We start from the raw sequence: 25,251 nt of genomic DNA, 5'->3' as shown, positions 1-25,251 counted from the left end.
AAAACAAGCAAGCAGTTGTACAAGAGAATTTTTTTCCGTGCATTGTCTGTTGAAGCAATTACATTAGCTATCTTACGTAGAACTGGGAAGTACAAAATTGTGATCTCATTTTAGATAAGGACTTGCTTTGCACGTATTGTTTAATTTGTTGTAGATGAGCAAGTCTCATCTCCCATGCACCATTTGTATGTTTGTTATATTAGTCCTATGAGCTACTAAGTAAAAGTTGGTTAAAACAAAAAAGAGAGGAACCAGTTCTGTTTTGATGGAGAGCCTTATATCCAGTTTTTCAGTTAACAGCCCTGCACTGTTTCCTGATCTGCCCCTGGTCACCAGTGAGCACTTGTATTGAAGCCAACTTGTTCATGGCCTTGCCCAACTTATTGAACCATCCTGATTGGTCATGACCAAACTTCTGGATATAGTCCTTTGTTCTGGGATCTTCACTCAAAAGCACATCTGATTCAAGTAGTCCTCTCTTTTCAGTCAGCTGCTTGTAGTAAATAGAATCCATCTTGTACTGTGTGGTGGTATCAAAAGCCAAAGTATTCATTTGGTTGGTACATGTGAATCTCATAACTCCAGCGAGCCTTGGATCTACCATGGCCGCCTTCTGAGGATTATCCAATCTGTAAAGGAAGCTGAAACAATGGGCTACTCCAATGGAGTGGGCACCAATTAAAACCACCAAATCCTCTTCATTCAGGCCTTTCCTTTTAAAGAGGTCAATCAACATATCCACTGTATTATCAGGAAGTGGGAGGTTGCCGGGAACATTTGCTTCAAGGGATTCCATTCCATCACGACGTCCACCAGGCACGTCGTAGTGAGGGACACCGGATACAACAAAGGCATCCCTTGATAAATATGCCAAAAGATCTGTGCACGAGACTACACCGGGACATTCTGCCTCAAGCTCAGCCTTGATCTCGTCAATGAGATCAAATCCCCTAACTGTTGGTCCATTGGAGTTGGCGAGCTTCTCTACCCTTGCCCCACTTGGTGTCTGGTCTAGGAATAGTGATGCATCACATCCCTATACATTAGATAAATGAACTTTCATTAGACTTTAATGTTATTTTTGGTTATCAAGAAAGCACAGGAAAGCCTGTTTCCTGCGAAAGAAAGTGGACGAAAAGGGAAGCTGAAATATTTGGTCAATAGAGTAAAATTTGCAAATGTGTTGAAGATAGTTTGGGCTTGTTCCATTTTCCTTTAAGTTTTGCAAGAATAGTAAAATTTGCCTTCATTGCCAGTTGTGGAGCCAAAAATTCTACTAAGGGGATTAAGAAAATGCGAGAATGCCACACCCCGGATTCCAACCTGTGGCCGAATGCAGTTCTTGAACCATCTTTCCACTTTATTAGAAGTTTTCCTTATGTCAAGAGGGTTTAACAATTTATATGTATAAAAGAACAATTTGTTTTACCCAATTTGCGGTTTAATTTTCAATGATGGGAATTCAATTGAAATCCCTTCAGACCATGTAGCTCTGCCCCTATTCATTGCAAAACGTGGGAAGTGTAGGATCAGCTGATCAAGTTCATTTTCTCTCCAAAGTTTCCACATAATGAAACTGACCCAAAGTATCTTAACCACCAAAATAAAGATCGATTCAGTCATTTTGAATTCATTAAATGAGCAGCTACATATCAAATGCAATCCAAAAGATCTGAAACTATTGAAGAATTTCAGAGGTTTACCATATATGTTTCTTACTGAATATCCTGAGAACATCATCATAGAATCTACATATTGAGGTAAGGATTGAAGTCTTACATTGACAAAGCAATCATGCAATAGAAGGCGGGGAATCGGAGCAGCAATGCTGGAATCATTCCCAAAAGCCCTGATCATGCCATCCTTAATAATCTTCTCAACTTTTGGGCAAGTTTCATCGTAAAATCCCACTTTCAATCCGGCATGTTTACGTATCTCTTTAATTTCTTCTGGTGTTGGATGTTCTTGCCCTGGAGCTGGCTGTACAGGCACAGGTGTTTGTGTGGCTGATGGATTAGGTGTTTGAGGTGCACCCCCATATCCTATTGTCACAGGTGGTAGAGTTGCTCCTGGATATCCTGCAGGCACATTCGTAGGTGTTGGATTAACGGTCACGGGATTAGGCGTTGGATTAATAGGCACAGGATTAGGTGTTGGATCAACAGGTACGGGTGTTGGGGTTGGATTGACAGGCACAGGTGTTGGAGTTACAGGTGCAGCATCTTCTTCAGGTTGGCTTTCTTCAATGATGTCATGATCAAGAATTTTTTCCCACAGATCATGCTGTTTTTGTGCCCTTTTCTTCAATGCCCTTTTCAGTTTTTTCCCCTTTTTACTACCATCTAGATCAAAAATTGCATCATCATCGTCGTCGCTGACATGAGCAACATTATTAACTTGGATTGGCACATCATTTTTATCAGAATCGTTCGCTAGGAAAACTTCAGGAAGATGATCTGCAAATGCTGAGGACAGAGAAGGGAGGATCGTGCAAATAAGAAAAAGACCTGCAAAAATTCTCGCCTTCGCTGCCATCTTTCTAAAGCATGGTGGTTGTTGATAACAAATATTTGGCATTTATAAGCCTATAAACTTTTGAGAGGGAAGAACTTGAGGCTACCATTGTTAAGTCTTTAGGTAGTTATTTAATTTTGGTTGGACTAATGATCTCACCCCTCAAAATAAGGGGGTCCTTTCTAACCTATCTAACAACATATTTTTCTTCTCTTTTTTCTAGTTGCTAGGAGTAGGAGACCAGGACATATAACTTTTGGTATGTGGTTGCGTTAATTTTGATGTACATAGGTTTTCTCCCGAAGATCCGAAGTTGTGGTTTTAAGTTTAGAGCTTTCAACTTTAGATTTTTGTGTCTGGTGTTGCCTTTGGCAGAGCTTAACTTTAGGCCTGATGATCTGAAATTTCTCGTGTTAAAGTTAGCGATATTTTTGTCCGAATTTTATTTATTTGTTACAAAACAACTTAGTTTTGAATAGTGTTTAAAAATTGGCCATGCTTTATATGGTGCTATCACAAGTGGCTATCTGGTGCATTTCTACTGAAATTTATTTCCACCGCCTCACCAAAAGTTAGCTAACCTTTTTTTCAACTGGTCAAGAACTCTCCCCGATCCCATCCTCGCCCTAAATAAAAATATTATTAATAATACTTTCTTTTCATGTTATAGATAGATTTTTTTTCATTTCAACAAATGAGTATTTTCTTTTCATGATATAAAAAAATATTTTTTTATAACAAAAAAAGTACTTTCTTTTCGTGATGTAGAAAAAGTATTTTCTTTCATTTCAACAAAAAAAAAGTAATTTATTTTTATGATGTAGAAAAAGTATTTTTTTAATTTCAATAAAATGAGTATTTTCTTTTCATGATGTAGAAAACGTTTTTTTTTATTATTTCAATAAAATGATTACTTTATATTTCATGTTGTAGAAAGAGTACTTTCTTTTTCAACCAAAAAAAGAGTAATTTTTTTATAGTTATGGAGCATAAATTTCAACGTTGTTTTGCATAAAAAAAGTAAAGCAATACATTAGTTCCTTTAGGTTTGTGTGTATTTTTAGAAGAATAATTAAATTCTTGAAGAAAATAGAGTTCTGAAAACGTTAGTTATTTGGAGGGGGGAGCAAGGAAACATAGGGGGCAAGAAAATATGGGGACTTGGAGAAATGGGGTGAGGAGAGTAGCATAAAAAAATATTTTCCTAAAACATATTTTGTACTCTCTAACCAAGCAATAGAAAATATTTTTCACTCACCAACCAAATAACTCATCAACCAAATAAGAAAAATAAGTGATAAAACCACTTATTTTCCATGAAAACATTTTCTAGCTTCATATCAAACACACCCTAAATTTTTAAAAAATTTCACAAATTTTGGCTATTCTTTAAATATGGGTCCTAAAAACCACTATTTTGTGCACCCGACTTGTTATCAGTTGGACAATATTACCCGATACGGCCCAAATATGATTGCACAAGTAGCACATGACAACAAACTTGATCGGAAGTCAATTTCAATCTCAAAACCCATCCTTCACATGAAAATTTTCATGTTACAAAAATGGATCAGTGCGGAGCTAATAATTGACCGTTTTAACTCTTAACACCAGTAGATCTCCACCGGAAAAAGGTTATCTCCGACAGCTTTTCCGATCCGTCGATTTTGATCGGAACCAATCCGTAGTAGTAGAATCACATGGCAGGGGCGGCCTCTGCGCTGTTCCTCCTCGACATCAAAGGCCGGGTTCTCGTCTGGCGTGACTACCGCGGCGACGTCTCATCCGTTCAGGCCGAACGCTTCTTCACCAAGCTCATTGAAAAAGAGGTAACATTTCTGTTCAAGATTTCATAATTGATGCGTTTATAAATGGCTTCATCTGAAATTGGAGTTTTATTTGACTTCAGGGGAGTGAAAGTTGATAGCTTGATTTTGAAATTATGCAATTAAGCTTAATAGATTAGAGAAGGAGGTTAGAATTTCTTTTGATGATTTTACTTCTTTGAAATTTAGAGCTTCAAATCTAAAGCAGTTTTGTGCAAGCATAGGTTCAAGGACTTATATTTGATTCATTATTATTGTTGAATTGTTTTTGACTTATAATTGCAGCTTGAGAAGTTTATGGTTTGCTGTGTAATTTGATTGTTTATGTGATTTGATCCATTGCAGGGTGATCCTCAGGATCCTGTCGCATATGATAATGGCGTGACCTACATGTTTATACAGCATAACAATGTGTATCTCATGACTGCATCGAGACAGAACTGTAATGCGGCTAGTCTCCTTCTGTTTCTACACCGTGTTGTAGACGTAAGTTCTAATGTAGATATTTGAGGATGTGTCCTCTAACTGTGTTAATCCGAAATCATGTACTCCCTCAGTTACAAAAGAACGGCGGACTTTGAAGTAGGGTCAACCCATTCAATTTTCGGTCTCTATTTGGACATCAATTCCTTTAATTTTTAAAGTAAAATTTACATATTATGAACTACTCCTATATAAAATATGGTATACATCAGAGTATTTTATCGTTAAAAATATTCTTAAAATGGAAGAAAATTTCTGTTTGACTCCTCATAATAGTAACAATACAGTGTAAAACGAAGCAGAGGGGGTAATTGTTTTCTTAGTTGGAACTTGGGAAGAGTTATCATTTTTTCTTTTACCTTTTTGGCAGGTATTCAAGCATTACTTTGAAGAGTTAGAAGAGGAATCGCTTCGCGATAATTTTGTTGTTGTGGTATGGGGAATTTTCACGTGTCTTTAAGATCAAAAGTTCGATAGGAAATTATCATCATGTTGGCTAATTTTGACTGAGCTGATGTTGCCTTTTGCAGTATGAGCTACTTGACGAAATGATGGACTTTGGTTATCCTCAATACACTGAAGCAAAGATTCTCAGTGAGTTTATCAAAACTGATGCATATAGGATGGAGGTTACACAGAGGCCTCCAATGGCAGTTACAAATGCTGTCTCCTGGCGCAGTGAAGGGATACGCTATAAGAAAAATGAAGTAGGTTTACATGTTTATTTAAGAGGAATTCCTTTCTTCAGTGGGCTACATGGAAGTTTGCTGTTCTTTCAGGTGTTTTTGGATGTCGTAGAGAGTGTTAATATACTTGTAAACAGCAACGGGCAAATAGTGAGGTCAGATGTTGTTGGTGCACTGAAGATGAGGACATACTTGAGGTTTGGATATTCTTCCCATTTTTACTGAACCTACTATCTGGCTCATGCCTCATAAGAAAAATAATAATAAATATTTACCTTTATTTGGGTTTTTTACTTTTCCTCCTATCCCTTTAGTTAAGTTAAGATTCTAAGAAATCCAACTGCATGAAATTACATTCTTTAGTTAGCGTGAGATAGTATATCAGAAACATAATTCACTAGATTTTTGAATCATGCATTGCACGTTCCTACCTCTACAGGTAATCTGACATGTCAATGTATGAATCCTAGTGTTCATTAGGTGGTAAATGCTAAAATTATGTATATAGGTGATAAAGCAGTTTGACTTTTACCTCATTTTGTGCTAGTAATGTAAAGATTAAAGTTTAACACACAACCTTGGTTCTTCTTTTCACTGAATGTAGCTATAAAGTGCTTGCCAAGTATATTTTTTCTCGGAATGTCATCAATTCTTTATACATCTCACCCAGAAAATGTCTGTCACCAATAGAATTGCTTGCTATACGAGCTAATTTGACCATCATAATCTGCAAGCGCTCAATTATAAGTTAGAATTGCTAAAATCTTCCCGGCAAAGTTAGCTTTGTTAATGCTTCATTGCATACTCATTTCTAGGTGCATGTTGGATTTTAACATGGCCTCCTGGGATTGGGTCTTCTTTGTTCTAATCTTACAACTATGTAAGATTAGAGTAGCCTAGGGGATGGGCACTAAATAGAAATTCTGAGGACCCTCTACTTAGTTCGAGAAGTTCACTGCTTTAATGGTCACTGTCTCACAGAGGTGTGGATGAAGGTTAGGGATGTCAAATTTAATCATGAAAGAATAACCCATCCAACCCATCTAGACTTGGGCGGATTGGGCAGGACATTTGCTTAGTGGTGGTTATTTTGGGCATAGCCCAAGCTAGCCAATCTAAAAGCTTTGAACAATTTCGGTTGCATATGGAGCCCAAATTGATTCATAAGAAAACTTATCAAAACATAGAAAAATGAGTTTTTCGAGTTTGGTATGTTATTTTCTTTGAACTTTGAAGTAGTCATGCTAAATAAAGAAAAAACTTTTATTAATTCGAGTTGGTATTTAAACAAATTATAGAAGAACAAACAAACAGTGAGAAAAGCCTTTGAGTTGGCAGGTTGGGTTGTGATCCATTGTTTAGCCCAAATTGACATGCCTATTTTGACGGGTTAAACCCAACCCATTTATTAATTCAACTTATTTTAACCTGCCAATATGTAGCCCAACCCACCCATTTGACACCCTTGATCAAGTTTACAAGGCGGAATAGAATTATACATGATTAATGAATATTCAGAGACACACCCATAGCAGCAATCAACCTGTGTTGCGCTTGCTATCATGCCTCCTTTCCATCCGAAGATATCTGTGGGGCACTGTCACGACCCAAATTCTCCTATAGGCCGTGATGGCGCCCAACGTCGCCGCTAGGCAAGCCAACAATGAAAATAACTACGTGATTACTCCTTTTAATAGGTTTCCAAGTAATTAAATTTCATTTATTAAGAGATTTAAGAAGTAGGAAGTTTAATAAATAAAACGAAAACAACTGAGTGCAATTATAGACATATAAATACTCCAAAACCATAAAGTCTACTAGAGTGTGTGCCAAGACCTGGTGTCACAAGTGTATGAGCACTAGTAGAATATACAAAACTCTAACTACTGTCGAAATAACACAGACAGAAAATAAGTACAAAAGAAAGGCTCTAGGTGCTGCACAACGGCTCAGGAAGCAGCTCACCGCTAGGCCTCAGGGTATCGGGGATGTGCGCCGGTTTGACCGCCAGATGCACCTGCCTCAGATCCTGCACGGTTAGTGCATAAGTGTAGCGTGAGTACATAAAAACATGTACCCAGTAAGTATCAAGTCTAACCTCGAAGAAGTAGTGACGAGGGGTCGGCATCGACACTTACTATGGGCCAACAGTAAAGAAATACAGAATTCTGAATAAGCATGAATTATGTAAATAATAATAATAACCCAATAACAAGCAGAAAGCAGTGTTTTGGATAGCGTGCGGCGTCAAATAGCGATGAGGGCCCGCTTCACTGAGGCAAGAGGCGCGTAGCGAAGCGCTCGCCTTTTTGATGTGAAGCGACAATTTATACAAAAACATAAAATATTATATACATATAACTAAAAACTCAATAACAATAATATATTAATAAATATATCATTCAAAAATTAAAGACTCAATAGATAGTCATAGACTCATAGTAGATTCATAAACTAAAGTCTAATAGTCTAAAACAAGCAACGTCTATTCTTCTTCAAGATTTTCAAATTCTACAACTTCATGAATGTTAGCATTATATTGGCTATCATCTTCTTCATCCTCGGAGTTTTCATCAATTAGGGACCGGCTTGAACTTGCTACTCCCTTTCCCTTGTAACTTGAAGAACTCCCTCTAAGACTATAGATATTCTCCTCAACTCCAACCGCCATAGAAACAGTACCCCAATCAAGATCATCTCCTTCATACACTTGTTCATCTTCATGATTTTGGGGGGCTCCAGTTAACCATTCATTTGCCTCGTCAATGTTGTCCAACAAAATTGGATCAATGGTATCGCGAGCTTCATAACGTCGCCTCAATGTTCTATTGTATTTAATATACACTAGATCATTGAGACGCGATAGCTCAAGCCTATTCCTTTTCTTGGAGTGAATCTGCGCATAAGTTGTTTAGATTAATTAATCGATACTAATAATAATACAATATAAAATATATTAATACAATAAATCTACTTCTTACATGCTCAAATACGCTCCAATTTCTCTCGCATCCAGATACACTACAAGTTAGGCTTAGTACTTTGATGGCAAACCTTTGCAAGTTTGGAGTTTGATGTCCAAATTGCTTCCACCATTCAACTATAGAAAAATATTTTAAAAGTTAATAAGTATAAATCAAATAAATTAATTTAAAGTTATAAGGATATCTATATTAAAGTTAGTTACCTGGCGACCTTATGTCTCTGGCTCTAATGGCCGCTTGTAAACCAAATAGGCCCTCTGCTTGTGAGTACCTACCAAACTCCTCCCCTATTTGATCTATCGTCGCTGAATTAGGGACCAACTTCTCAAGACATGCATGGTATCCAATCCACACCTCTGAAGCCAAAGTTTCATCTCTAGTGTTCTTGTAAAATAATCCCGGGTTCAGAAGATGGCCTGCTGCATGCAAAGGTCGATGGAGTTGATTCTCCCACCTGATATCAATTATCTCAAAAACTTTCTCATATTTTCTAGCATCTCCCTCAAATGACGCTGCAATAGTCTCTTTGGCTCTATCCATAGCCTTATAAAGATAGCCCATTGGTGGTTTTCTCTCCCCATCCACCATACGAAGTACCCTAATCAAAGGACCACCAACTTTAAGAGTCCGAACGACGTCATTCCAGAATGATGGAGAAATAAGAACTTTGGCAGTTTCTTTTCCCGCAACTTCCTTTGCATATCTATTATTTTTTACATTCATTTGAAAGAACTAGCTTTCTCAATTTTTTCTTTTGCAAGTAAAAACTATGCAAAGTTAAGAAAGCCGTTGCAAATCTAGTTTTGGCCGGTCTCACCAAATTTCTTTCATTTGTGAATTTCCTCATCAAATTCAACAACAACGGCCTCTGACTGATGTAAGAATATACCCTGACGGCCTTAGTGAAAACTGTAAAAGTAACAATAACAATTTTATAGTTAATACTTAATAGGATAGGACATAAGTATAAATAGCTATATTAAAGTTACCTGAAGCATATGGGTTTTCCTTGAATATGTCACCAAACATCAAGTTGATACAATGGGCAGCACATGGAGTCCAATAAATGTGTGGATACATAGCTTCCATCATCCTACCCGCACTAACATTCTCACTAGCATTATCTGTAACAATTTGTACAACATTTTCCTTTCCAATTTTATCAATAGTCTTTCTAAACAAGCTGTACATTTTGCTTCCATCCGTAGAAGAGTTGCTAGCATCGTGAGATTCAAGAAAAACACTCCCTCTTGGAGAGTTCACCAACACATTTATGATCATTTTTCCATTCCGTGCTGTCCATTTATCCATCATAATGGAACATCCAAACTTGTTCCATTCCACTTTATGCTCCTCAATAATTTGGTCTATCTTCTTCACCTCTTTTTTAAGATGAGTTACTCTAACTTCATGATAGCTAGGAGGCTTCATTCCTGGGCCATATTGTCCTACAACTTCAATGAATTTATCAAAAGTTTTGTAGTTAACACAGTTGAAAGGAAGCCCTGCATCATACATCCATGCTGCAAAGGCACTTACGGCGCGGTCTCTCAAAATCTTCTTGGCTTCTAAACCTAGACCTTCTTCACCTTTTCCCTTTTCTTGTTGTTTTGCCGAGAAATAAAGATTGAGAGGACCTTTTGTCACTGTACGTGCCGTCGTGGATGACCCACTAGAACTATTTGAAGATATCTTATGAGTTTTTTGGGGGGGGGGGGAGGTCTCATTTCACCATCTTCATCCATTTCATCATCTTCATCAATTAGATTCACCGATGCTTCAAAATTCATTTGAGTTCTTGTCACATTTTTCTTATCAACAAACGCTTTTACTTCCTCCCTAACCTCGGGCGGACAAAGGGGACATTGTACTACATTTTTAAATCCACCTATCAAATGTTGCTTGTGACGAGTTATCCCACTATTATATGTTTTTTCACAAAACACACATTTAATTGCGGATCTTGATGAGCCTTGTATAGCATAATTCCAAGCTATATCATTTCGTTTATTACTATCGGATGACGTCATTCCAACGCTGTTTTATTGAAAAAAAAATTATCAAGTCAATATGCAATTAATTCTACTCTATAAGACTATAAGTCAATAATTGAAAAACAAAAAGCAAACAAAACGGGGCCCGAAAGAAACAGAAAGTTTGTTAAGAGAAGAAACAACCTCTGTTATTTTGCAAAAATAGGGCTTCGAAACCACCTCTGTTATTTTGCAAAAACAGAGCTTCAAAACAACCTTTGTTATTTTGCCAAAACAGAACCAAAACAAATAGAGCACAAAAACAGACCTCTCTTTCTGTTAAGAGAAGAAGAAACCTCTGTATTTTGCTCGAAAAATATAGCAGAAAACAGACCTCTGTTTCTGTTCTTTTCGACAAAAAACAGAGGAAAAAAAATAGAAAGAAGAAGAAAGAAGAAAGAAGAAAGAAGAAAGAAGAAAGGAGAAGAAGCATACCTGGACTTTCAATGGCTGGAACCTCAAGCTTCTGAAAGAAGAAGACGATGGCAGACGATGGCTCGCGAGTTCAGAACGTCAAAGAAGCTCTGTTGTTTTGTTCAAGATGAAGAAGATATGTTGTCAAGCCCTAATCACGACCCTTTTTGTTGAGTCTTTGCTTTTTTTCTTTTTTTTTTTAAAAAAAACAAAAGGCGACGCTATGTTCGCTTCTCGCGACACTGTCGCCTCTCGCCACGCAGGCAGAGGCGAGCGCTATTTCGAAACGCAACGCAACAGAGGCTCTGTGGCGACACTGTCTCGCCTCGCCTCGCCTCACGCTATTAGCGCTGAGGCGAGCGCTATTTATAACACTGGCAGAAAGTAAATAATTCTTTCACGCATGGTAAGTCCCAAATAAATTTCTGTCTTATATAATTTTAGCCTCTCAAAGCCAGGAAAAGATATCAAATATATAATTACACTTCGAGTGTTATCACGCACGATGCCGAGGTCGTACGGCCTGATCCAGAATAATGTGTATACTGCCGAGAGTCGAGCGGCACGAACCATAGATGCAAGTTTGGCCCGCTCCACAAGAAGAGAGGATACTTTATAAACAACCCAGTGTTTTGGAGAGCGAGAAGCGGAAAAAAGCGAGGAGGCCTCGCTTCACCGAAGCGCTTTTCTTTTTCATGTGAAGCGCAATTTAACACATAAATAAAAGTAATTAAATAGGCATAGATAAATGACCAAAAACTCAATAAAAATAACATATTAAGCAAATGTTTCAATTCTTAATTCAAGAAGTAAATAATAGATACCAGTGGCGGAGCCACATTGAAGCAAGGGGTGTCAAGAAGTGAAATAAATGAACAAAAATGAGCTAAGTCCGAAATAAATGAACCAAAATGAGCTAAGTCCGAAATAAATGGACCTCAGTACCTCCAGGACTTTCGCATCTGCGGTCCAAGGGCCGCATCTGCGGAAGTTTCATCGCAGATGCGGTCCTCTCTTGGCTGGCCAAAATCTGCATCTGCGAGCCCGCTCTTGCGGCGCTCGAGCCGCACCTGCGTCCTTTCTCGCTTCTGCGGTCCCTTGACTGCTTCTGCGGTCGCGCATCTGCGCCTACCTCGTCCGCATCTGCGATTTCTGGGCTGCCTATGCTGGGCCGTTTCTGCGGCCGCTGGCTCGCTTCTGCGAGCTCGCACCTGCGGTTGGCCCTCCGCAGGTGCGATTGCACCAGAAGCTGGATGCTTCAGTTGATCACCCAAAGCCAAACGACTTCCGTGCATCGTCCGAATGGCATCCGAGGCCCCGTCCAAACATACCAACAAGTTTGTAAACATAAAACGGACTCGCTCGCACCCTCGGAACGCGGAAAACAACATTAAAACTAGGAAACGCAACCCAAAACCAATAGGATCAACTTATGAACTTCAAATTCTTCCAACTCACTCCGAACGCGCCGATTCATACTTAAACTACTCGGAATGGCACCAAATTTTGCGTGCAAGTCTTAAATCACCATACGGAACTATTCTCAGGCTCGGAATCACAAACTGACCTCGATAACACCAAAACCTACTCCAAACCAAATTTAAAGAACTTATAAACCTTCAATAAGCCAACTTTCAACATTAAGCGCCAAAACGCTTCCGGGTCATCCAAAACCCGATTCGAACATACTCCCAAGTCCAAAATCTCCATACGAACCTATTGTAACCGTCAAATCCCGGTTCCGAGGTCGTTAACTAAAAATATTGACCAAAGTCAAACTTAGCTCTTTAAAGCCAAACTAAGGAACCGAGTGTTTCGATTTCGACCCGAACTCTTCCAAATACCGAACTAACCATCCCCGCAAGTCATAAAACAGTAAAAGCATATACGGGGAGTCTTATTTAGGGGAACCCGCAAGTCATAAAACAGTAAAAGCATATACGGGGAGTCTTATTTAGGGGAACAGGGATCTAGAAAGCAAAACGACCGGTCGGGTCGTTACAGGCACCATGTGTGGAGTCTATAATTGACATGTCCTAATAAGCATACAAATCCGGCGCTTAACTTCTTGATTGGTGGGTTGCACCATGTAAGGGCTAGTTTTGATACTCCTAGTTTACTAGTTAAATCTTTCAAGTACTCAAGTGAAAGTTGAAATTAGTTCCCTCTTCCAATTTGTCTTTTTTTTTATTACCCCTCCCCAGGAGCTCCCCACTTTACTCCCTTGGTGACTCGAACCCGCAACCTCAAGATTGGAGGTGGATGGGTGCTTACCACTTGTGCAACCGTCTCTTGTCCTTTTTCCAATTTGTTTACTTAACCTTTTAGAAGCTAATACAAGGCCTTCAACCTCTAAGGGTATTTTCTATCGCCTTCAAAGATGTTCCAAACTGATTATGATTCGTCCCAATTGTAATCATATTTGAATGCGAGTCCCTTCTCCAAACCTTTTGATTTAATGTGTGGGGTCTAGTTGTTGGAGTGAGTTGTTGTTTGCTCTTCCCTTGATATCTTTCAGTTTCCAGTGATCTAGTCAGCTCTTTGTTCTGCATCAGTTGTAGGCTTGTAGTGTAACTACCTTATCTCCTATTTGAATGTCTGGAACTTTTTAAGGTAGAGTTGAATGTCTGGGATTTTTTCTGTGTTGATACAAAAAGCACTTAGTTCCACTACTTGAAAGTCATGCTCCTCAGTCTCGTTGAGTTTGACTTGTTGGTTTTATCCTACTGTATATAGAGCGACTGTTATCTGGAATGTAAGCCTTACTGTTTCTTTCTTGCAGTGGTATGCCTGAGTGTAAGCTTGGTCTTAATGATAGAATGTTGCTGGAAGCACAAGGACGAACTACGAAGGGGAAGGCCATTGATCTAGATGATATCAAGTTTCATCAGTATGAAATTGTTCAGTTATTTCTTTTTGTGGTGTTATGATTTACTGGTCTCTCCTGTCAAACGGAATTGTATGGATTGGTAATTGATTTACTTGTATATCGGGCTTTTCGAAAATAACGGGGCATGGGGGTTCGGGAAAAGGAATTAAGTAGTTAAGTAGTAAAAGGTCCTTTTTTTTGGGAAGAGGTTCGCATACGGTTTTTGAATCAGCAAACCTGGACCTCCCATACAATTAGTCAAATGAATTTGATCAAATGTCCTGACCAGTTTCTGATAGTAACATATGTTGCTCGGACTCTCTAAAATATGCCACACCCGTGTCGGATCCTTCAAAAATGCAATACTTTTGGAGGATCCGACAGTTACTCCAGTCAGCATTTTTGAACAGTGTCAACATGATAGTAACCCTTTTATACCCTTTTATCTCTCTTATTGCCCTTCTCTTTCTATTCTACTAATTTTGCTTGTAATATAGGTGTGTTCGCTTGGCCCGATTTGAAAATGATCGCACTATATCATTCATACCTCCAGATGGAGCTTTTGATCTTATGACCTACAGACTCGGTACTCAGGTAAATCACGAGCTTACTGCATCTCTAAAACTTTTAGTTCACTTGTGGAAGTCCTTAAGCAAAATAGTTTAAACCTTGGTGGTACTTGTTCTCAGGTTAAGCCTCTCATATGGGTAGAAGCTCAAGTGGAAAGACATTCTAGGAGCCGTATGGAAATTGTGGTTAAAGCTCGGAGCCAGTTCAAGGAACGAAGGTATGTGTATCAAGTATACGTGTGAAATATTCAACTGATTAGATGCATCATTACTCTGTACTATGGATGACATGCATTATGTTATAACAAAGCTTTCCATGTCTAGTTATGAGTTTCTTCAATAATTTCAGTACTGCAACTAATGTTGAAATTGAGTTACCCGTGGCAACGGATGCTACAAATCCAAATGTCCGAACATCAATGGGGTCATCTACTTATGCACCTGAAAAAGATGCATTGATTTGGAAAATAAAATCTTTTCCAGGTGGTAAGGTTAGTATAGACTTGATCATAGTTGAATATTAACCTCATAGTTTTACTTTTCTCTTTGTTCTCTCGTTGGGCTTTCCTATACGTATTTTCATTTCTTTTTCAGGAATATATGTTGAGAGCAGAGTTTACTCTTCCCAGTATTACAGCAGAAGAATCAGCTCCTGAGAGAAAAGCTCCCATACGTGTGAAATTTGAAATACCTTATTTTACAGTTTCTGGCATACAGGTAAGGGCTTAAAGACATTAGTTGTACTTAAGTTTCAGAAAGCCCTTAAAAGCATTGGCTGTACTTAAGTCGTAGACTTCCAAGTCTTTTTTCTCCTTGATCTCTGTAATCTCTAGGCCCATGCTGATAACCTTGCTTAGTCTATCATATTGAGCCACCACTATTACTCTCGGATAGAGCTGTTAACTCTACATACATTAGGATTTAGAACTGGCAATTACTTTAGGGGTTGACACTTCAAATGGTATTCGGAAATAGGGGTTATTGTACATGTCAAGGCATATAGGGGACAATGTGTTGATGCGGATGGTTGAGTTCTGCTGTAGAGGCATATTGGAAGAAATTTAGAAGAACTGCCAAAACATAAAACAAAGCTGTCCATTTAGTTATACTACTTCAAGTTATTTTCCTCGCTAGTTGCTACTGGTGGTGCTTGACAGACTGCAATAAGAAAAGAGAGGCAGGACGAGGGTTTTGTCCTGGAAGATGGGGCGATAGATAGCTGACTGTAATCTCTTCATGTACAGTAACTTCATATACTACAGTCTAATTACCTATGGGTAATCGTGGTATGTTTTTCCGGTACAGGTATAGGCTGTAATAGTGCAATTCACCACCTAAATAATAATAATTTAAATGGAGACAAGTTTATAAGATATGGCTCCGACGGTACTGACTAATATGTGGATTCCAATTAAGCACTTAGCGTTCCCCACATGCCTTCCAGAGAACTGGAAGTAACAATCTCCAGTGGTCGAACTTTTTAAGATCTAATCTGGCTCTGCTGTTTAGTGATTGAAATGTCATCCATAAAATATCTTGCCTTCTATGACTTATCTCCTTTGTTCAGTGTTTGGAGAGTCTCTTTTACATGGCAAGTATAATTTTGTTTGTATCTGTGCTTTAATCTGATATGGTTTGTTCTTAACATTGTAACGATATGGATTGTTCAATGCATGCTAGGTTCGGTACTTGAAGATTATTGAGAAAAGTGGCTATCAGGCTCTTCCATGGGTGAGATATATTACGATGGCTGGTGAGTACGAGTTACGACTAATATAAAAGGTCAAGCTGAGATGGTGTTTCCAGCCAATTGAGTTCGTTAGCAGCAGGCCTCAGGTAACCCACAAGTTCTAAAATTTTGAGCTGCTTCGTGGAACGCAACTGTTCGTTTTCAGACTGGGTTTTAAGGAAAATTCCTGGGCCAATTTTGTTGTTAATTGTAATTGACTCTGTTATATGTGATGGTGTTCATTTGCTTGTATCATAAAATGCTTATGATTAGTTTCGTATCAAATATTTTTTCAAGGCAGATTCCCAACTTCCAACTGCTTGTATGGCCAAATATTCATGTTTTAACTTTGTTTAAAGCAGCTTCGCTTCGAGCATTGGATAAACAATTGATGTTACCAATATTTATTGGCCTTTATTGTGATAGATAGTGGTGGGAATTTCATTTTTATATGTCAAGGTCCTCGAAAGATGATAGCTCAATAATATTTGCTTGTAAAAAAGTCGTTGAGTTACTTGAGTTGCTTTATTTATAAAAAGTTTGGATCGCGTTATGGATCAAGAACCTTTGCTTTTAATTTGTTGAATGGTGAATAGAAGGAATCATTATTGTCACGGAAGGGATCATTATGATCAGTCCTTTGGGACAAATAACATACAAACAATTCAAAATAAGCTTTACAACCGTAAACACTAAAGCGGAACCGTCAATTGATAGGTCAAATAACAACGTGGAAATATCCGACTTTAAACGAACCATTTTATGGTCTGGTGTAGTGGTGAGTCTAGTGTTGGCAAAATAAGCCCATATTTTAGTGGGTTGGATGAGTGATATTTAAGTTGGGTAAAATTTGGGCTTTAACCCATAGAAATATGGGTAAAATATGAGTTAGCCTAGTGGGTTATCTTCCAACTTTTGCTCATTCAAAATACATGATATCATTTTTTTAAACTGAAAATCCTATTAAGGTATTCCAACTCCCCTTCCTTCCTAAGTTTCTTCTCACTATACTTGACTGTGTGAGTATTATTTTCTTTTCTTTCTTTTCCTTCTAAACATTGTAAGTATTGTTTACTATGTTTAGCATTCTTGTTCTTTCTAGATGTATACTTGAATATCAAAAAAACTTTTAAGAAATAGAAGCAAATTTGTATAGTTTCCACCCACCCCACCTCCCAAACCACCCTACCCCACCCACCCCTACCATCCCAATCCCCACCCAACCCCCGTCCACCCCCCACAAAAACCCCCCACCATACCCCCACCCCTACTCCCCATCCTAAATAAAAATATTATTAAGAGTACATTCTTTTCATGTTGTAGATAGCGTACTTTCTTTTTTATTTCAACAAAATTAGTATTTTCTTTTCATAATATAAAAAGTATTTTCTTTCATTTCAACAAAAAAAGTACTAAAATGAGTACTTTCTTTTTCAACCAAAAAAAGTATTTTCTTTTTAATTATGAAGCACAAATTTCAACATTGTCTTGCGTGAAAAAGTAAAGCAACACTAAAAAATTATTTTCCTAAAAATATTTTTTACTCTCTAACCAAATACTAGAAAATATTTTCTGAAATTTTTTTCACTCACCAACCAAACGAGAAAAAATAAGTGATAAAATCACTCATTTTTCAAGAAAACATTTTCTATTGAAAATATTTTCCTTCCTACCAAAACATCCTAAGAATTTGTATTTTTTCTCTTCTTATTATTATTACTATTGTTATTATTATTATATATATTTTGAATTTGTTTAGTTTTATATTGGATTGCAGATAATATATGAACAAGGTCGAAAATACATAGAGTCATTTATTATTAGTGATTATTGCTTGAAGTGCATTAAGCACATTTTCTTCCTAAAATGAAAACCGTCATATTTTGTGGAAAAGTAACTTAAGTTTATAATATGATAGTCAAATTTAAATAAATTTAATGAAAAAGAGTATATATTATCCTAGTAAAGATTATGTCACTAAATAATTTGAGCAAAAGAAAAATTATAAATTGCACTTGAAAAAATATTACACTTATATAATATGAGTTAACTCATATTCAACCCACCCATTTGAGACCCAACCCGTTTTTGACCCGCATGAAATATGGGTGGGTTGAGGTCCAACCCATTTTTAACCCGCCCAAATTCGATCCAACCCGTCCATTTGCCACCACTAGTGGTGACAAAATGGATAAAAGAAAATATTTATCCACCCATATTATCCATTAAAAATGGGTTGGATAATGAACTTTTTAAAAACGGGTCAAATATGGATAAAAACCATATTATCCAACTTAGAAAATGGATAACTAATGGGTTTAACTTTTACATTTGTAAAGTCTTAAATTGGGGGTTCCTCAAGTTTGGAAGATTAGGAATTCCCCGAAAGTGATCATATTCAAGAAATCCATATTATCCATCGGTTAGCCCGTTTTTTATCTCTATTAAATATGAGTCGGATCGGATAATCTATCCATTTTGTATTATCCATTTTCAACCCGTCCATATCCGACCCGTCCCGCCCGTTTGCCGCCACACTGAATGTACATGCCTAGAAAACATGACATATCCAAGTTTCCTATGATTTGCATTTGCCATGGCCCCTTCTAGTGTCCTTTGATTAACAAATTTCATTGGAACATCACAGATAACTTCCAGTTAATCTGTTAAAACCATAATATCGCGCCCTGGACATGCAATAGCTCCAGTTATACTTAAATTCCTTCTTTTATGCCAAAAGTGTTGTAACTTAAATTCTTTCTTTTATGCCCAAAGTGTTGTAGTTCAATTTTTCCACGGTTGCATCGAGTGTCATCATGAATTGGCGAGAAATGAGGATAAATGGAAGAAATGAGAATTTGTATCGCCGAACTCAATTTGTTTAGGACTGAGACATAGTTGTTATTGTGACATCGAGTGTCATTGTAGCATTGGGATTTTTACCTAGCTATACTATAATAGAAACTTATTTACTACATTTATTTAGGTTCCTTATTAATTACTTTGTATATCTATATTTACAAGTTATATACAAAACCATAAAAAAAGAAAAAAAAATTCAAGATTCCTTAATTTTAGCATGTCAGTTATACGACAGTTACCCCCATTTCCAACTTATTGATACAGTGTAGATAAAATTCAAAATATTGCTCTATAATCAAGCCGTGGGTACGTTTTGAATCTTGCTTTCTTTCTTTCTAAAATCTTTATTGTATCTGACCGTATATGATACATCAATACCCAAAATTTACCTGAAACAATACTAATCAATTATAATACAATAATATTAAATTTTTAGTTTAGAGTTGTGATTGAAACTTGAAAAAGACGAAGATCATAATTGTATCAGCTGAAAGATCATCAGAATTCCCATCCTTGTGAACGACGATGACCTTTGACATGAGAGAATCTTCAGGCAAGTTTTCGACATCTTTTTCCTTGCTTATTGTGGAGTCTGGCTTGGTCGAGTTGAAGTCGAAAATACTAGCTCCAGTTTCCTTCTTGCTATTGTGGAATAAGTTGGAAGTTGGACCGTTGTTGTCCATCTCATCAGACGCAGAGACTGCAGTCTGGCTTTTCAAAGTTGCTTGCTCCAAAGGCATCTGCAGTTCAATAAACTAAATCTTTAAACATTACCAACCAAAAGAATGTGGCCAAAGAACACACCTGTAAAGCTAATAGGAACAAACCTGATCAGGTTGCAGTGCAGATTGATCACCATCAGATTTAGCTTTTTGGGAATTAAGGTTGGATTCCTCCGTACGAACCACATTATTAGCAGATGATGTCTTTTCTGTTGCATTAGTAACTTTTCCATTTGCAGTACATTTTGAACCAAAAATCATCATCAAATCCTCCAGATAAGAATCCTTATCAGCATTTTTGTTGGCTTTATCTTCTGCGGAGGGATTGAAACCATTTGGAACGAGTACTCCAGTAGCCTGCTCTTGTTCTATATCATGACTCGCAACGACATTCTTGGCGTCTTCGACAGATGAATCTTTCGATACAGATGAAGTGAGTGACCCCTCATCGACACTTTCCCTTGTGTTACTCTGCTGGTCTTCATCAGCACCAACAGAAACGGACGTGCTAGGTTGATCATCTTTCCAGCTTTCAATTAGAACTTTATCCACTGCAGGTACACCTTCATCTATGCATATATCTTTAACAATGTTAAAGTTACTCTCTCTGTAGCAAACTGTCAATTCAGGCAGATCATGATCAGTGACACCTTTATCGCTATATAAATTTGTGTTATTCTCAAACAACTCTGAGTGAGAGGTAAAAGGCGAATCAGAGTCTATGGTTTTATTTTCTTTGTGATCAAGGAAATCAACAATCATGGAGCACTCATATTCTGGAATATTCCATGGCTGATCTCGATCTTTTGTATCACATTCAAATGGATTTCCACCCCTCTTGCCATGAATGATATTCGACAAGCCTCCATTTTGATCATTCGTCATACTTGCAGCATCAATTTCATTTGTGTTACTTAAGGGAAAGTCACAGGCAAAAGGATTTCCACCTCTCTTGTCAGTGATTACTTTCGACATGTCTCCATTTTGATCGTCCCTCACACTTGAAACCTTAATTTCATTGTTGGTATCAAAAAATATAGAGTCATCAAGTTCAGGAACTTTCCAGAATTCATTCCCATCTTCTCTGTCGCATGCCAAAGGGTCTTCGCTATTGTCATGGACATTTGTATTCTTAAAGTCTTTTGTTGGAAAACCTAAAGAATCTTCCTCCTCGAAACCGTTCGAATGACTTAATATCCCGTTCTGACTTCCTTTCATGTTAGGCTTCTCTTCAGCTGTGTCAAGGACGCTGTTGTTGCATTCAAATGTTTTAGAATCATGCACAGAGACTAGGTTTGAATCAAAAAACAGAGGATGGTTATCTGCAGTCGAATTTAACTTCTCAATGCAGGGATCAACTTTCGTAGGAATAACACTAATAAAAACTATCAATAAACTCCCCAAGTAAATATATCTAGAAATAGACGTATATATCTGGAAATAATACATTTATTTACTTCATACTTATTTTTTTAGAAATATATCGCGATTGTATTATAATTGTATATGTATCATAATTGTTGAAGAAATTGTATTACAAATATATGATAATTGTATATTCATTGTATATTATTACGAGCAGTGGTGAGTTCGTGATGAATTTCACAGTTTGTATCACAAATATATAATAATTATATATTAATTTATTAGTATTGTATCAGATATTATTTTGGGTATTAATGTACCATATACAAGTTAAATACAATTGTGATACAAGTATGATACAATTATGTTTTAGACATTGATGTATCTGATACAATTATGATACAGTTATCATACAATTATCATACAATTCGTGAATATTTCTTCATTTTCAGTGTTGTCCAGTCTCCCAGCAGAAGAACGATGCAATTGACGATTTTTTAATAATATAAACCTGTATGCAATGGTGGAAAAAGAGAAGATAGAGATTCTGGGCGTAGATTAGGGGATTTTGATGATTTTGATGTAAAAAGAAAAGGAGAGAGCCGAGGAGAGGGAAAAAAAAGGAAAGAATATAATTGAATCCATTAATTGAAGGACTAATAATGGGGTGTGAGCCTTTTAAGGAGCAATGTATACAATTTGTAAGAAAAACCTAAATACTTATTAAAAATTACAAAACATAGAGAATATAGGTAAATAAATTTCTAATATAGTATTGGGGGTCAATATCCCTGTTGTATTTTGAACCGTTGGTAAAACTCCTTGATCTCTATAATTCTTTCTATAATTTTAAGCTCTTGCTGTGAATATTCCTTAGGCAATATGGTGAAATAGCGAAGCAGTTGAGCCATAACCCTTCTTGCTATTTTCTTTAAGATAGCGATGATATGATTCAGCTAAGAGTACACCTAAGTGACAGCTCTTCAAACATTATATTTTTTAAGATAGCAATGACTTGATTTAGTTAAGATTACACCTTAGTCATAGCTCTTCAATCATTATATTCTTTAATATAGCATTGACATGATTCCATCTTCTAACGATATGTTTGTAATTACAACGTAATCTGAAGTGTTATGTTTCATTGCATACCTAGGTATAACTACACAATTAGATATTTTTTATTTCATGAAAGTTAATATTATAAAAAATTTAAATATATATTTTTCAAATAAACATGCAAATACATTTTAATATGTGATAAATATATATGTATGTGAATAATAGTAAATATTATTTCCTATTAGGTACCTAAAAACAAGATGCAATTTGTAGCTTTTAAAAATGATTTAAAATAATAACTGGGAGAATTTTTTGGAGCATAATTTCAGCTAAGAACTAAGCCTGCTTGGTTAAGCTTTTAGGATGCCAAAATGTCACGACCCAAAATTCCGTCGTAGGGATCGTGATGACACCTAATTCCTAAGACTAGGTAAGCCTATCACATAACGACGCCAATTAGATTACAATTGCTATAAACCCGATAAAAACTAGAAATATAATAAGTCTGCCAAACATGGATACAATAAGCAATTTCTCAAAACCCGGTAATACTGAGTCATAAACTTTACTTGAATACATAACAAGTCTCAAATGGTACAATACTATTTGGAATACATAAATAGTAGAGAATAAAGTAAAAATGGTGGCTCTGCGACCTGCGAACGGGACAACAAGGATACCTTGAAGTCTCCAACCAGCGCTCGCACGTCACCTAAAAGTCAGCCCGATCTGAAGAACCTGGATTTGTATAAAGAATGTGCAGAAGCATAGTATGAGTACACCACAGTCGATACCCAGTAAGTATCAAGACTAACCTCCATGGAGTAATGACTAGTTTCAAGTCAAGTCACTCACTAAACAAAACCTGTGCAATATATACCAATAGCTAACAACTGAAACTATACAAATTGCAATTACTGTAATCTCGTCAAAACAAGTGATAACAACTTCATACCAGCAAAGATTCAATTCTAACAACAAGTCATTTATTAGAATCGCACATATATTGCACTTCGTACCCATATTATCAATCACCTTCGCACGATAAACATCTCGTGCCACAACATATACTATACCCGCACGACAAAGACCTCGTGCCACAATGTGTATATAACTACAACAAAAATGGTCTTTAACGGCAATAAAGAAAGCCTTTAGTGGCAATAGAAATTACCACTAAAACATCTACCAGCCATTAATTTTTGGCCGGTGTACATGGGGTCGCTAAAGCCTGCAGCGGTGATTCAACAAAATGCCGTAGTTTTTATTGCCGCTAAAGGTCTTTGCCGTGGAAATTATATGACAATTGTTTAGTGGCAATTGATTCAACAATTGTTTAGTGGCAATTATAATGGCAGTTAAATCCATTCCGAAAATTGCTTAAATTGCACCTTTAGCATCCATTTTATTGCCGATAAATTTAATCAAATTACCGCTAAAAGTCACAAGCTTTAATGGCAATTATTTAGCCACAATTACAATTGCTGCTATATCCGTTACAAAAATGGACAAATTTTCACTTTTAACATCCATTTTTATTGCTGATAAATCTAATTTAATTGTCAGTAAAAATACCCATGTTAGGATCGGGTTATCGGATAGTGCGAAATTTAGCCAAACAACATTATAATGACAATAACAAAGACAATACAAGTTGATAATAACGGCAATTAAAGAAGATAAAGTAGACACAAATTTAACGTGGTTCGGTCAAGGTGACCTACGTCCACAAGCGGAGAGAAATAATTTCACTATAGCAACAAGAGTACAAAAGAGAGTACAAAATTAGAGTAAATACTCTAATTAATCCCAAATACCCCAAGAGAATAACCTCACAAGATCACTCCAAAGAAAGGGTTCACACAAGTATTTCCCAACACCCACTCTCTTACAAAATACTCTATAATAAAATAAAGGAGGAGAAAGAAAGACAAGAGTGAAAAGCTCTTGAATTGGTGTATTTGCAAATGAGGAGAAACTCCTCTATTTATAGGAAGAAATCCTTGGCCTAATAATGGATATTATGTCATGGCGAATGTCACGATCCACAAATTTTGTTATAATGGATATTATGTCATAGAAAATATCATGAAAATTTGGCCATATTACAAATCTCCACCTTGGCCTAATTTCGGCTTATATATAGTAAATTTGCTCCACCTTCTCCGCAAAACCCCCAATGGGCAAAATCATTCTTCATAAATGCCAATCAAGTTTAGGCAAAGCTTGAACTTGGACACTGGAAGAGGTTTTGTGAACATGTCAGCAGGATTGTCTCTAGTGTTGATCTTCTGAACAGAGACTTTTCTTTCAGCAATGGTTTCTCGGATGAAATGATACTTTATATCAATGTGCTTTGTTCTCTCATGATACATTTGATCTTTAGTCAAGTGAATGACACTTTGACTATCACAGAAAATGGTAATACCACCTTGGTGTAAACTGAGTTCCGCAAATAGACCCTTCAACCATAAAGCTTTTTTGATCGCCTCGGTCACTTTCATATATTCTAATTCGGTAGTAGATAAAGCTACTACATGTTGTAATGTAGATTTCCAACTAATAGCGCAACCACCGATGCAAAATACATAACCTGTCAGTGATCTTCTTTTATCAAGATCACCTGCATAATCTAAGTCTACAAAACCAACCAAAGTGTTAGTATTTCTCCCAAACTCCAAACATGTGTTTGAAGTACCTCGCAAGTATCTGAGAATCCATTTCACAGCATGCCAATGTGCTTTACCAGGGCAAGCCATATACCGGCTTACCACGCTCACTGCTTGTGAAATGTCTGGACGTGTACAAACCATTGCATACATAATACTGCCAACTACATTGGAATAAGGAACTTGTGCCATGTACCTCTCTTCTTCCTCTGACTGCTGGGACTGAGCAGCTGATAACTTAAAATGAGCAGCAAGAGGGGTACTAACTAGTTTAGCATCTTTCATACCAAACATCTCCAAGGCTTTCTCCAAGTACTTCTTCTGGGTCAGAAATAGCCTGTTGGCTTTTCGATCTCTTTTGATCTCTATGCCAAGGATTTTCTTAGCTGCTCCCAAATCTTTCATCTCAAATTTACTTTTCAGCAGACTTTTTAAATTGTGAATTTCTGTTAAATCTTTAGCAG

At 36.9% G+C, this 25,251-nt stretch overlaps 4 protein-coding genes across 4 annotated transcripts; 1 reads left to right on the top strand and 3 right to left on the bottom strand.

Annotated features, from left to right (window-relative positions):
• Positions 1-15: 15 nt before the first annotated feature.
• Positions 16-2,699, bottom strand: LOC107816811 (peroxidase 57-like). The gene is made up of 2 exons (XM_075248332.1): positions 1,780-2,699; positions 16-1,036 (listed from the first exon to the last, which is right to left on the bottom strand). The coding sequence occupies exons 1-2, from the start codon at positions 2,575-2,577 to the stop codon at positions 290-292; spliced, it is 1,545 nt and encodes a 514-aa protein (XP_075104433.1). The 5' UTR covers positions 2,578-2,699; the 3' UTR covers positions 16-289.
• A 1,312-nt stretch (positions 2,700-4,011) lies between these two features.
• On the top strand, positions 4,012-16,492 carry LOC107816812 (AP-1 complex subunit mu-2). Its single transcript, XM_016642557.2, has 11 exons — positions 4,012-4,343; positions 4,686-4,826; positions 5,194-5,256; positions 5,354-5,530; positions 5,603-5,706; positions 13,723-13,830; positions 14,307-14,403; positions 14,499-14,596; positions 14,728-14,869; positions 14,973-15,095; positions 16,059-16,492. Exons 1-11 carry the CDS (start codon positions 4,215-4,217, stop codon positions 16,155-16,157), a joined length of 1,281 nt encoding a protein of 426 aa, XP_016498043.1. The 5' UTR covers positions 4,012-4,214; the 3' UTR covers positions 16,158-16,492.
• LOC107816813 (uncharacterized) lies at positions 7,919-9,358 on the bottom strand. The gene is made up of 3 exons (XM_075247139.1): positions 8,697-9,358; positions 8,491-8,609; positions 7,919-8,405 (listed from the first exon to the last, which is right to left on the bottom strand). The coding sequence occupies exons 1-3, from the start codon at positions 9,214-9,216 to the stop codon at positions 7,995-7,997; spliced, it is 1,050 nt and encodes a 349-aa protein (XP_075103240.1). The 5' UTR covers positions 9,217-9,358; the 3' UTR covers positions 7,919-7,994.
• A 2,914-nt stretch (positions 16,493-19,406) lies between the features above and the next one.
• On the bottom strand, positions 19,407-21,155 carry LOC107774469 (uncharacterized). The gene is made up of 2 exons (XM_016594003.2): positions 19,797-21,155; positions 19,407-19,709 (listed from the first exon to the last, which is right to left on the bottom strand). The coding sequence occupies exons 1-2, from the start codon at positions 21,138-21,140 to the stop codon at positions 19,407-19,409; spliced, it is 1,647 nt and encodes a 548-aa protein (XP_016449489.2). The 5' UTR covers positions 21,141-21,155.
• Between the last annotated feature and the right edge of the window lie 4,096 nt (positions 21,156-25,251).

The sequence above is a fragment of the Nicotiana tabacum genome, chromosome 24, assembly GCF_000715075.1.
Source record: "Nicotiana tabacum cultivar K326 chromosome 24, ASM71507v2, whole genome shotgun sequence".
Classification (NCBI taxonomy): Eukaryota; Viridiplantae; Streptophyta; class Magnoliopsida; order Solanales; family Solanaceae; genus Nicotiana; species Nicotiana tabacum.
Note: the sequence above shows the minus strand (reverse complement) of the source record. Positions and strands in the feature narration are given on the sequence as shown.